Source organism: Corvus moneduloides, chromosome 18 (genome assembly GCF_009650955.1).
Source record: "Corvus moneduloides isolate bCorMon1 chromosome 18, bCorMon1.pri, whole genome shotgun sequence".
Lineage (NCBI taxonomy): Eukaryota > Metazoa > Chordata > Aves > Passeriformes > Corvidae > Corvus > Corvus moneduloides.
The window spans coordinates 4,126,733-4,139,908 of NC_045493.1; the positions used below are offsets into that span (position 1 = coordinate 4,126,733).

The 13,176-nt window shown below is 42.0% G+C and overlaps 1 protein-coding gene across 1 annotated transcript in view; it reads right to left on the bottom strand.

Moving 5' to 3' along the window:
• Positions 1-236: 236 nt before the first annotated feature.
• Positions 237-13,176, bottom strand: part of GCN1 (GCN1 activator of EIF2AK4) — a 38,684-nt gene continuing 25,744 nt past the window's right edge. The window contains 17 exon segments of the mRNA XM_032128513.1: positions 237-952; positions 1,492-1,710; positions 2,982-3,086; positions 3,687-3,835; positions 4,690-4,786; positions 5,823-5,937; positions 6,492-6,685; positions 7,301-7,531; positions 8,047-8,160; positions 8,273-8,542; positions 9,508-9,651; positions 9,894-9,986; positions 10,439-10,600; positions 10,933-11,097; positions 11,427-11,642; positions 11,822-11,939; positions 12,709-12,851. Of these exon segments, the coding sequence (XP_031984404.1) occupies positions 827-952; positions 1,492-1,710; positions 2,982-3,086; positions 3,687-3,835; positions 4,690-4,786; positions 5,823-5,937; positions 6,492-6,685; positions 7,301-7,531; positions 8,047-8,160; positions 8,273-8,542; positions 9,508-9,651; positions 9,894-9,986; positions 10,439-10,600; positions 10,933-11,097; positions 11,427-11,642; positions 11,822-11,939; positions 12,709-12,851 (2,661 nt within the window). The 3' untranslated portion in view covers positions 237-826.

A 13,176-nucleotide genomic window follows, 5' to 3' on the forward strand; every position in this document is an offset into this window, starting at 1 on the left:
GTCTGTAGTCAAAAATACTTTGGAAATTAACAGGAGTAATTACTTACAAATTTCATTAAATGTCAGTTCTGGCTTGGCTTTAAACCCTGGTTTGCCTCAGTTCTGCAAAAGGTTTTCACAGATCACAGCACTGTCCACTCTACAAACTGTATGCCCTAGAACAAACAGGTCTGAAAAGTAAATCAAAGTGTAAGTTTGTTGAAAAATTAGTTTGTAAAAAGAACAGTTTACATCAGAAGGATCAAAGTCAGAGCCTTTATTAAATGTTCCTTCTCTAAACAGACTGCATTTAATCCCTCTTTCGCATCTGTGATTTCTAAGGCTATTTTAAATACTCCGTTTTACAGGGATTTTCAGTCTTCAGAACCGTCACAAGCAGCAAGTTAGCAGTACACAAAAACAATACAACTGAACTTTCACTGAGTTCTATTCCTGCCTCCCAGAGTATGTGGAAAAACCAACAATACTTAAGAGTACTGGAGTTTTTGCACAGACCCTGGAAAGGAAATAGTTGTCATCAGAGTTTAAGCCTGATGTGCTCTAGCCACATCTCACAATTGGCCACAACTGACCAGTATTGGTTAGTATGTCTGTCTCTTGCACATAATCTGTTTCAAAAAGGGGACCAAATTTTTAATTTTCAGCTAATGTGGGTCTAATTAAGGCTATTGTGGTATATTTGATACTAAAATACTCTCTGGGAGTCCTTTTCATGAAATCCCATCAGAATTAATATTTTCAAAAATGAAAACATTTATAATAGGTGTTTGAGTTGAAATGCTGATGCAGCGGTTGGTTCAGTGTTTCCAGGTCTTTGGGAGCTTTATCACGTCAGGATAGTGTCATCAATCTGTTCCTCGGAGTCAGCCTGCCCAGCCAGCTTCCGCAGGGACCTCCTGCAGCTTTCATTGAGAAGCTCCAGGCTGGCAGCATCAAGAATCTTGGAAACTGACTGTGGAAGGGAGATAGCACCTATTAACAACTCCTTATGACACACCATTCAAAATCAGAGTAAGTGTAAGTGCCTTACATGCTGTATCAACTAAAAATCTTTCAAACATGTCAAAAGTCTTCACCTGGTTTTACAATTCCAGATGGGGGAACTATCCAAAAGCAGGTCAGACTTAGAAAACAGGTCTGGAAATGGATGCATGAAGTAGTCCATCCTAAATACTCCCTAGCACCACTATGATCTTACAAGTGACCAATGAATCATCAGTGCCAGCTGAGGGAACTCCAGCACAGGCAAGGCTTAAGGGGGTATGTTAAATGCCTTGATTCTATTAATGCTGCACTAGAATAGGTGTTGCTGATTTCTTCAGAGCTTAGCATGAGAATGCTGCTGAAGGCCTAAAAAGGCCTACATGAAAACTGGGATGTCCCACTTCCTATTTCATAAGAGACTTCCAGCACATTCCAAGGCTGCAGGCACCCCACAGACAAAAGCAGAACGAGGTGACACAGCCTTTTATGGTTTTTTATGTCTCATACCTCAAGCACTTCTTCACCTGCTCTCATCTTCAGAAGGTTGACAATAGCCTGGTCACTGTAGGCTCTTACACTGGTGTTTTTATCCTTAGTGTTGTCCAGAAGTGCTTTGAGAATTGGTTTAATTGTCTGAGGATCCAATGGGGGAAGATGACTTTTATTTGCCCACCAAATCATCTTTTCTGCAACTAACTTAATGTCACTGGATGCGTTCTGAAGACACTAAAGGAGACAAAGATACTTATGTTCAGATATACCAAGGACACATATTTAAAGCAGTTGTTAATACTTTTTTCTAATTTAAGTATTTAAAACTATGCTAAGAAAAGCAAACAGTTTTCAACTCACAGGTACACAAGAGACACACACTTCTTACCAATTAAGTCTGACTAAACTGTGTAAGAGAAGATCAAATCTTGAAAACAAGACAACTTTTCAATAGAAAATTTCTAAATATGTAGTTGATGACAGTGTCACATATTCATCTCAACTGTCTCAGGAAATGACAATGGCCACTAAGTGCAGAAAAGCTGATAGTGTCGGCACCTCTACAACACACTCAGCAACAACATCCAAGTCAGTCTCTAGTTGGAATACTGGGTGCATTTCAACAGTGGATTTCACTTCAAAATTTAAAAATTGAGAGTTTTATATTTTAATCTTAACCCATTTAAAACATGAAAGCTAATATCTGAATGTCAAGTGCATTTAGTGATAAAGATTTTGTGACAAGTGTGATATTTTATATTTTAACACAATACTATTATAGTAATATAGAGAAGTAGGATTTCAAACAAAAGGTCTGCTTTGAACAATGTTGGCCTGTATCATGTCAACTTGGCATGTTTGGTAGTTTTTCAAGTAAATTGTAAATAAATGTAAAATCTGAAAACGTAACATGCTCCAGCATCGCCCCTCTCTATCTACCCTTGTCTACCAAGAAGGATACTTGGGGGTGTGGGTGGGGTTCAGGGAGGGCAGACCATGAAAGAAACCAAAAAAATCCAGCCACACACCAAAAGAAACAACCAACCAATAAAGGAATTTTGAATCAAAATACTTAAATAGAAAAGAACTGAAAAGATGTTAATTTCAATGTTCTCAGGTCAGGTGAGTTTTGGTATTTGACATATTTCTAACGAAGGCCGTTTGACCTTTAGCAATCTTAAAAACCTGACAGCTTCCTCACACTCCTCTCTGCCTCTCTGCCAGCTGTTTGCTACTGCAAAGGAAAAACGCATTTATAAGAACCAGACTTGGGATTTAGCACAGAAAGCTCGAAAACAAATTTCCATGTTAGAGCAGCGATGGCAGTTGTATTCATAAGTTGTATTCACAGGTTCAAAACGGGCTCATACAGCGATTCTATCTGCACTCTGCCTCAAAAAAAAAAACCAGATTTTCAGGGATTTGATAGACCCACCCATGAGTTAGGTCAAACAGAGATTCAGATCACAAGACCACCACCAGGTAGTTACCATGAAAGTTCTTACCTTAATAAAGAGGCTGGAAAGTTTGGGAGGCAGGTTGCCTCCCCCTTCCATGTGGTATTTCATGAGAAAGCCCATCCCTCTGATGCCACTAACTGCAATGGGGATCTTCAACATAAAGACAAGAATTGGTATTACTACAGCAGAATTCAACAACAGCCTTTATAACCAAACTCATGGTCTGTCAGCTTTTGTGGAAAGCCAAACCCATCTTTCAAAAGAACAGCAGCATCAAAGCAGGAAAATGTTGGGTTAATGTTATTGGGTAATATGATGAAAAAAATCCCAATGCAACCATGAGCCAGATGGAATAAGACATCCACCAAGCCCACAAAATTTCTACCCCAAATTACTCATTCAACCCCAGATTTAAAATCATCCTCCTAAAATGAGTAATTTCCACTTCTTGTAAACTTGGCCTGTGAATGAGAACTCTAGGGAAACAGGAGTGTAATTTACTCCAAATGAAACCTACTCTGCAAGTTAAAGATTATTTCATCTTCATCTCCCCAGGGATGAGAACTTAAAAGAACCAGAACGGTTGTGTAATTTCACCATAAAAACTGCATCTAGCCAAGGGAGAATCTTCAGATGTCACGTGGGGATTTTTGTCCTGTTTGGTAACACAGGAACCTGTTCACACACCTTTCAAAACTGCTCCCAACAAGTGTTTGCAACAGCACTCACCCACTGTCGGGCAGGACTCACCCTGTCGGCCATGGCATTGCTGACAATCATCTCCTGGACACTGTTGTAGTATTTTGGGGAACACAGCCTACCAGAAGCCACATTCACAGCCACAGAGAGAGCCAGGCTCCGGCCATGCCTCACCATCCAGTCAATGCCAGAGACATCTGCTGCAGAGGAAAGAACAGAAAAATGGTAGGGCTCCTGCTATCTAGTCCTCTTTATCTGAGAGGCTTTTGGCAGTTTGTGAATTCACTGCCATAAAATGAAATAAAGAGTAGCATCTAAAGCAATAGCCTGCTTCCTCCATTTCTCCCAAAAAGACATACAGACAGAGCTAAAATGCAACACCTTTTCCAGGCAGGAACACCACCTGGGCAGGCAGGAAAGCAGACACAGACAAGGGACTCTCTTGTTCAACTCAGATACTTCTGATGGCTCAAAATTAGACAAGCTTTGACTCTCTAATAAAATTGTAAAAGTCATCTGTAATTTGACCAGTCAACGGACCCCCTTTTTAATCCCACAGGGGAGAGTAATCCATAACACTCTCAAAACACTGGAGTCCTATAAAATCTATGGGTTTTTCTAACTTAGAGGCAAATTAGTTAATTCTCCAAAAGCATGTGAAGCCATCAGATGCTGTCTGCGATTAGCGTTAACCAACCTAAGATCAGAGTGCCCTCCCAAAAGGTGGGATGGCCTCCTGTCCACCCTGCCTGAACATCCTGTCATGTCCAGCTGTCCTTGTGTCGGCACCAGCAATTACTCAGCCGTGCTGGTACTTCTATCAAGTCGTCTGATAACAAATCCAGAGAAAAAAAGGTCTGGGTAACCCCAACTGACAATCAGTTACCTGTGCTCCCTGTGTACCAGAGTGCATGAATTAAGAGCCATGAGCAAAGAAAAGCACAAAAAAGTACAAAGGAGAGATTCAGTCACAAAGTTAGCCTGAATCAATGGCTGAGAAGGAGTCTTCCCTGCTTTCATAATCTGTTCCAGTCCTGTAAACAGCTTCACCTACCCAGTAAGTGCTGGTGGAGAACAGTGCTGAGCTCCTCGTCAGACAGAAAGGCGCACAGCTCTGCCAGGCAGCCGGCTGAGGCCATGCGGGTGGCATCCTGACAGGGGATAGGAGAACAGAGAACATGGCTTGAGCTTAACACACTCCAGAGACAGGCAGCAAGAAAAACAAGTGTCAGAAGATGACAGGAAATAAAGAGGAGGAGAAAATAAATAGTAGTATTTCACTCCTACTCCCTGTGGATTTCTGTCAGTTCACATAGTTTCTTGTACATAATGGAAATTAAAGCCAAATCTAAGGTCAAAAAAGCCAGCAGAGACTGAAGAATTACAGATCTTATCTAAGTTCTGATTTGTTGAATGGAAAAGTCAAAGATGTTTTAAAAGATGAGTTCGTAAGAGCTTAGTTTAGATTCACTTACTGTAAGTGTTATTTCTAGCCATTTCTGGATGAGCTGATCTCTGTGATAAACTCTTACTACTTTTCATTTAACACTTCCAGGCTTTCACTATTTTGGCTTCCTTATGTGACCGTCCCATTACTACCCACTCCTCCCCAAAATTTACAACCCAGTGGGAATGTTTCAATTTTTCTATTTCTAGCTTTTCAACAGTTGTATGTCTGTTGCAGAGACTGACATAAAAAAGAAATTATTAGATGATTTAAATTAATCTCACTCATGTTACTGTTGTTATCTGCTGCATACAGAAGACCCTATATTAAACTTGGAGGGTTTCTCTCGTTGGAGAAAAATCTGCCATTTTCTGAAAAAATTCTCACACTGAATGAAACCTCACCTGAGAGGCTACAAACACATCCGTCCATACAGTGAAGGTATTGCAGGTTTTCTCCAAGATAAAAAGCAAATCCTTACTGCAGAGCTACCTCAAACCTGTTAGTGAGGAGCTGCAGGTCAAACCCACACAATGCAGTTGCTGAGGAAACACTAAACTGGAGGCTTTTCAGAGTTACCAGGGATTGGCCAGGAATCTCCAGTTCTTCAGTGTGACTACATCATTAGTGATTTTCCCAGAAGTTATTTTAGATAGTAATTCTGCTAGAAAGTTCAGATTTTAAATGTATGAACAAGACTGTCTACAGCAGGGGTTCTTTGCAGCTGGCTGAAGCAGTACCTCATCGTGTCCCAGCATCCCCAGCAGCACCACGCTGATATTCTTCCTAATTGCAGCATCTACTTTTGCACCAGCTCCTCGTGTGACAAACCGCAGCGCTTGCAGCATCGTATCCCTGAAGCAATCACAACGTATAGTCAGATACTGCTTCTCCCCCACCCTCCAAGAGAAATTTTGCTCTGGATACCTATAGATCCTTGCACAGCAATTACACTGATATGCCTTACAGTTTGGGAGAATGATCCCCTCTTTGCACTGCTGGAAACTCCATCCTAGACAGTACTTCCATGTTTTTCTTTGTTATAACACAGATGTTTTCTGATCGTTCAAAGATTTAAAAAATTCTCAAGTCAGGAAGTTTGTATCTCAGGGATCTGTGCCCTTAGGATACAAGAACAGCTGCTTTACTTCAGGTCAGGCTAACAAGTGGGCTGCTTGGGGATGTGCAGGAGAGGAGAACTGGGCAGACCCCAAGCACTGTTCCTCCTAAATACTCTCACAACTCAGCTTCTGACACAGGAAGGCCCCATCATGCCCATTCTTGGTTTACAGTCCACTGCTTTCATTAATACATACATCTTACTCTAATTGGGGGTTTTGTTCATTCATCCCAGCTCTTTCTTTCATCCTTAGTAAGCAGGAAGGTCTAAGCTGTCAGCTGCAGCTTACCTGATGGCAGATTCATCACTGGAACGAATTCCATTCAGGAGCTCCATGAAGAGAGGATCCACTTTGACATGGATGACAATGAGTTTCCCAAGAGCATCAGCAGCTTTAAGGCGAACAGCACGGTTTGAGTCTTGCAGAGCTTTGGTGAAGGTTGTTTGCAACTGGGGCAAAAATGGTTTCAGGGCAATCTCAACCTATTCCAGAGATGGAAGAAGGGAAAGTGGTGGGGTCAAGTATTAAAGAGCAGCTAGAGATCAAAGCCTGAAAACAGCATGACCGCTTCTACAGCAGTTTGTTATTAGAGAGCCCTTGTTAGATCTAACACGCTACTAAAATAGGAAGAAAATGAAACAACGATTTACCACAAAACCTTTGACCTTTTCCAATATAATCATCTTTTCTTCATACTGAAATACAAGGGTAGCACTGAGAAATTTTACACTATCACCAACAGCCTTTTGTACACAGAGCCCTGAAAAAAAGCTCAGCTCTGTTCAAAGATACGTAAGATTTTTGCACTTAACAATACATAAAAATGGTGGCTATAGGAGAGATTAATTACATGGTGGGCTTTAATCACTTGAAAGCAGGACCAGAATTTATCAATATTTCTAAGAAGCCCAGTGGTTCAGCACTGGGGGCTTTTTTTGTAGGCCAGAAGCTGCTGGAAGAATGCAATCCAGTTACAGTGCTATTCCTAAATATCAAATCCACAGCAGCAGGCATTCCAGCTGTATTTACATGAACAGCAACAGATATTTCTGAAGGTTGCCATGGAAAATGTTCACAAACCACACTTTGAATCTTACCTTAGCTAAAAGAAGGCTTAAAGTTTCAAGCAGAGCCACCTTGACATTCCAGCTGAACCGATCTCCCAAGATTCGAATGAGGGGCCCAGTGATGCTCACCACAGATGGTTTGAGAGCTTCAGCAGAAGTCAGCTTAATAACCAGCCCTAAGGCCTTTGCTGCCTCCTCCTTCTGTTCTGGATTACCAGTTAAAACACCTTCCCGCAGAACCACAAGTATGGAAGTCACTCCCTATCACAAAAATCAGATAAGAAAGCTTAGAATCTAAGATGCAAGAAATACGTATCTTATTTTTGCTCCCATTATACACCAGATGAACAAACTTGGAGAGTTTCTCTCAATTTCCTGTTGACCTTCAGCTGCCTGATTCCACATTGACAGACCTACTTTTATTTGGTTTGATTTCATGCCTCTTCACCTTACTAAACCAGTTGCTATGAAAAAAGTGGTGGCAGCTCAGGGAATTTTTAAACCAGAGAAATTTGGCACAGAAGTCCAATGTTACTCCCCCACAAAAAGCAGCCAGCAACCATAACTTAGGCGCATAACAGAATTGTCAGAGACCTCATTGCAAGAGGGGTCTTCTGTAGGGTTACTCAAGAGCTCTAACCTACAAAAAGTCCTCCAATATACAGGTGTGGAATGCCTAAATAGTCACTGCTTCTAACAGCTGTAATACCAATCAGCTCTCCGCAAAGGTGGAGTATTGTGGCTGTGATGAATTCACACTCATTCTGATCCTTTACCTTCTTAGGAATACAGAATCCTGGCACATGCTCGCCCTTGGCCTCATTCCCCACAGTCCGGATATCCTTGTGCAGGTCCTCAATGAGAGCAAGCTGGTTCCCAGCATCTAATTTCTGCAGGAGAGAGAGGTAAAACAAAGATCAGGTAACATGACATCCAGATCTCTCTTGTGAAGTCTTCTCAGGCCAGACATTACCCCTGTAACCTTTTTAAGCTGCCTCTCACCTTGGTGATGGAATTAAGTGCATCCCAGCTTTCATTCAGAACTACAGGGTTGGTGTCATTAAACAGGCGAATCAAGCCCGAAACCAAGCTCCTGAGATGACCAGTGTAGTCTGCTTTTGTCTTGGAGCAGTAGATATTCAGCATGACAGCTGCTGCCTGTCTCATGCCCAGCTCAGGGCTGCGGGTAGCTTCTAGCAAATCTTCAGTTATAATTCTTTGTCCAACATCATCTTCCACAGACAGGATCACAGACTGGCAATTTGCCATCTCCTGAAGAGCCCAAATTAACTTTACATTAACTCTCAAACAGAACAAAGCCAAATTTAGCCCCATGCTTCTCCATGTTATCCCCAGCATTGTCTCTAGATAAATACTACAACACACTCCACTCACTAATTGTTTCTCATTAAAGAGCTGGTCACATCACCATTAAAGGCTTGACTCAGTCCTTATGCAGACACAGGTATGACCAATTCTTAAAATTTAACAAGTGACCAAACTCTGCTGAACTGATTGTTGCAGCAGCTGCAGGAGGGCTAAGTTACAAACACTAGAGTAGCTCAGTCTCCCCCATCTTACTTACCCATGAGAGACTGTGAGTCTTGTCAGATAACATTCTTCTGATTTAGGTAGTTTAATGCTGTGCGTCACAGCCCTAATTACAAGCACGTCTGTGGGTACATTAGAGATCTCCGAGCGGACTTGGGGCTAGAAGCTGATCTAATGGGCATCCACAGCAGACAGACAACAGGACTCTGTCACTCATTCCTAATTCACCAACTGATTATGAAAATGTCTGTCCACAGTCACAACTCCAGGATGTTCTCTGGAGTCCAAACACCAGATGTTTTGGAAAGCAGTACAGGAGGAATGCAGCATGCAAAATAAGAGATTTCCTCCCTGCAGTCCTTTAATCTCTCAGTCTTCTACACCAAGAATAAATACAAAGTTAACTAGACTCTCTGGCAGTTCTCCAGGAATAAGTAAACTGAGAATTGTATCTTGTAGCAGGCCAAGAAGACTTTTAAATGGATACAAATAGATTTGGAAAGCATATGGTTTTTTTGACTCACAATATGCCACCAGGCAAAAAGACTCATCCTGGAAAAGCTAATGGACTGAATTAAACATGCAATCTGTGAATCTAAAGAACACAGATTCTGGGCTGGGAAGTAAACCTGGTGCACTATCTTCAGGCAACCTGTCACAACAAAGAGCTGAGCTGTGCTACTTGCCAACTGCTCTTCACTGCTGCCCAGCTTCTCTTTGAGTGCAGACATCATAGCAGGCAGGATGACACTCAAGTGCCGTGTCAGAGCATCCCCTGCCACTGAGGAGAGGAAAGCCAGCACCCGGGTGTTCACTGGGGGGGTAGTCAGCTACAAAAATAAAAAAATAACAACAAAATATTGAAACAAGCAGAAAGTTTTTCCAAGAGTCTCACTTTCTCTACAACATGAAATATTTATGCATCACAGCCCAAATGACAATGTTTTGAGCACAAAATCAGAAGAAAATTTCAAACTATGTTCTCCCTTTTGCCATATTGGTCCAAAGACAACTGGCAGCAAGCAGAGGAAACAGCACAGATATAAAGTTTAAAATTTGTTTCCCATTGTACCTTTGGCACCAAATAAGGCAGCACCACACGGCTCTTGACAGCCATAACTTGTTTAAGACCATCCACAGCAAAGTCAGCTGTCTCTTCATTATCCTACAGGGAAAGAGAAAGAGACTAACTGAGAAATGATCTGTGACACACCAAGCTAAACCCTGTTTCAAGGGACAATTTTCCATGTGATCATAAAAAAAAAAACCCTAAGTCTTTCTATTCAAAAATGTTCTCATATTCTCATAGTACCTAGCAAAACCCAAATCAAGCTCTTGTCACATCAGAAAGATTTTCCATTTCAGGCATGGTGGCCAAGCAACTTAAGCAGGTGACAATGGCAATTTCATAGCAGAGCTAGGTACAGCAATCCTTAGGCCTATGCTTTAGCCACAAGATCTTCCGTACCACTGGCTAGGATGACTCCAGGAGGAGACAAAATATTGCTGCCATTCCCTGGCAGGTCTGCCACTACAATCCTCCTTCTTTAAGTTAATTATTCAAAACTTGTCCCACATCATTAATCAGGTTGTTGACTAACGCTGAGCAATGCTCACCAGCTGCTTCAGCAAGAAGGGCAGGATGTCTTCAAGAGCCTGATGGCCAATTGTTGAGTGCAGCTGTTCAAATGTTTTGGCTGCAGCCTCTCTAACTTCTTCCAGAGGGTCACACAGTGCTTTTCTCACTGTAGGGACCAGGGACTCGGAGAAAAGCAGTACCTGAAGATGAAGAGGTAAAATTACAGAACATTTAAAGCACAACAGACATGTGTATCTCAGTGAAGTAGCTAAGAATGCAGAATTTGCACAACTGAAACTAAACCGCAGTTTGCTTGAAATAATATTGGAAGAAAAGCAGGATAAATCAGCACAAGTAGTTGCGGGGCTCTGACTGATACAAATTCATACAATTTGCCTGAGCAGCAACTCGGTGTTAGTTACAAGCTCTGACTTCAGTCCACAGAACGTATTTTTCTGTCTCAAGTGCAATACCTGCACCATAACATCAGTACCTGGAAAAATGGGAATTTCATCTGGAACATGTAACTCACCGCATCTCTGCTGGTTGATTTCATGATCTCGCTCAAACCAATGCAGACTCCTTGCCTCTCATCACTCTTGTCTGATCTCAGTCCATCTTCCAGGATAGGAATGATTTCAGGAAGGATCTTCTCTCCTAACTTTCGGACAAGATCTCCTAATGTCCGTGCTGCAACCTGTCCCCAAAAATGTATTAATAAACTATTTTCCTTTTTTATAAAACTTTAGAAGGTGAACTGCGAGCAAATGTTCAGCTACTGTTCATAGTGCAGACAGAGCAGTATTAATGGAAACAGTATTACAAATAACCATCGAAAAATAGTTTTACTGTCATCACAATCACTCTTGCCTACAGCAAACAGAGAATTCAGACATGCTCATGCTCAGAACAGTTAAACTGATGACAGCTTTGGCGTGACTTATAGAGAAGAATTATCCTGTGTTCCTCGGGAGTTATCTTCTACAGTCACCCACAGGATCAGGAAGGCACAACTTAATTCCTCACCGTTCGCTTATCTGCACAAGTACTGGCCAGGAACTTCAGCAGAAGGCCAAAGAGTGTTGGCAGGATTTCCCGCAGCGTGCGAGGAGTGTTTGAGACAACGATTTTCCAGACATGTAAGGAGGCCTGGCGCACCACCAGCTGCGTGTCCGAGCGGCCCATGTACAGCCCCGCCAGCACCCTGTTCCTCCTCTCCACTCCCAGAGCATTAATGATAGCCTGGAAAGAAATAGCACAAAATTGTATTATCTGCCCCTGAAATCTATAAAAATAATAGAATACATTATTATTCCAAATATCTTTCCAGCAGGCTGTCCATGCTGATTTAAAATGGGAGAATTAAAAAAAAAAAAGAAAAAAAAAAAAAGGCACAACAGGCAAGAACAGAACAGCTTTACCTTGTTTGATTGGGCTGTTCCAAAGTTGTCATCCTCTGAGGCAGTTTCTGTGGTCATTTTTCCAGTGACTCCTGAGATGTGGAATAGAAGATCTCCAAGGAGCTGAACTGAGCTAAACCTGGCAACAGGAGCAAGTCAAGTGTTACGAACAGGGCACTCAGGCAGTACCTGTCCAATTCTGACAGGACATCAGCTACAGACTGGAGCCAGATGTGAGGCACAGCTAGGTCTGCACTGAAATGCTGCATGGGCTGATGTGCAACATCATCTGCCTACATGGCTGAAAGGAGCATGCTAAACAGAAAGGGAAGGAGTGAATTCCAAACTGCAAGGGCTGAGAGAATTTTCAAACCAAAGCAGTGAATCTGAGAATAGCCTTGACTCTAAAAAGGAACAAGACAGTGCCTGCATCTGTCTAACCCAAATGACATTCACCTGGGGTAAGAATACTTAGCAGCACTCAGCTGGGACAAATCATTTAGTACAGCTAATTTTTGAGCAACTGCTATCAGCTGTGAGTGCTCCACTGCACATTTTCATACACAGGAGAACGATAACTTGCTCAGCATTTGGAGAAATGAAAAACAATACACAAGGGCTAAATAATGCAACATCAACTGCCTTGGAAGTGCATTTCAGAGTCACTGCCAGAATTAATAATCCAGCATGAATGCTCTGCATGTAGTAGGAAACCTGACCCAGCCTGGCAGGGCTTTGCAGACTCAAGTGCTATAAGGCATCATACTCAAATCAACAGGCAAAAAGCAACACTTGTTTTTGCTTCACAGGAGGTCTCTGCATTTTTTTGAGGAGCAACATAGAGCCTGAATCACACCAGTTTTTCAAGCATGGGGGGAAACATTTGTGGCTAAGCTGATTTTGCCTACCTTATCCTCCACAAGTCATCAAAGAGCCCATCCTCAAGCTGTGGCAGGAGCAGAGCGATGGCTGTCTCTGCATACATGCTGATGATTCGCTGCCCCGCACGCAGCGCCGTGTCCCGCACAAACTCATTCTCGTCGGCCAGGGCCTGCACAGAGGCACAAAAAGGGCCCTGAAAACTGGGCCTTTCAGCACAATACACAAAAGCAACAGGAGGAAAACAAAACAGTGTTTTCTCTCTCCACCATGAAAAGCAAATGAACTACAGAGTTGTGAATGCACAAAGATGTCTTCAAGAAAAGACTAGTGACCACAAATAAAAGACAGCAAGCCCATAACGTAGAAGAAATAATTTATAATTTAAATTCCTTTTTTTTCTAATAGTCTGGACAAGTCTCTGCACATCCCACAATTAGTGAAAATAATACTTAAAATACTCTGGAGGCTTCTTTTTATTCTCTAATAAATAAAAT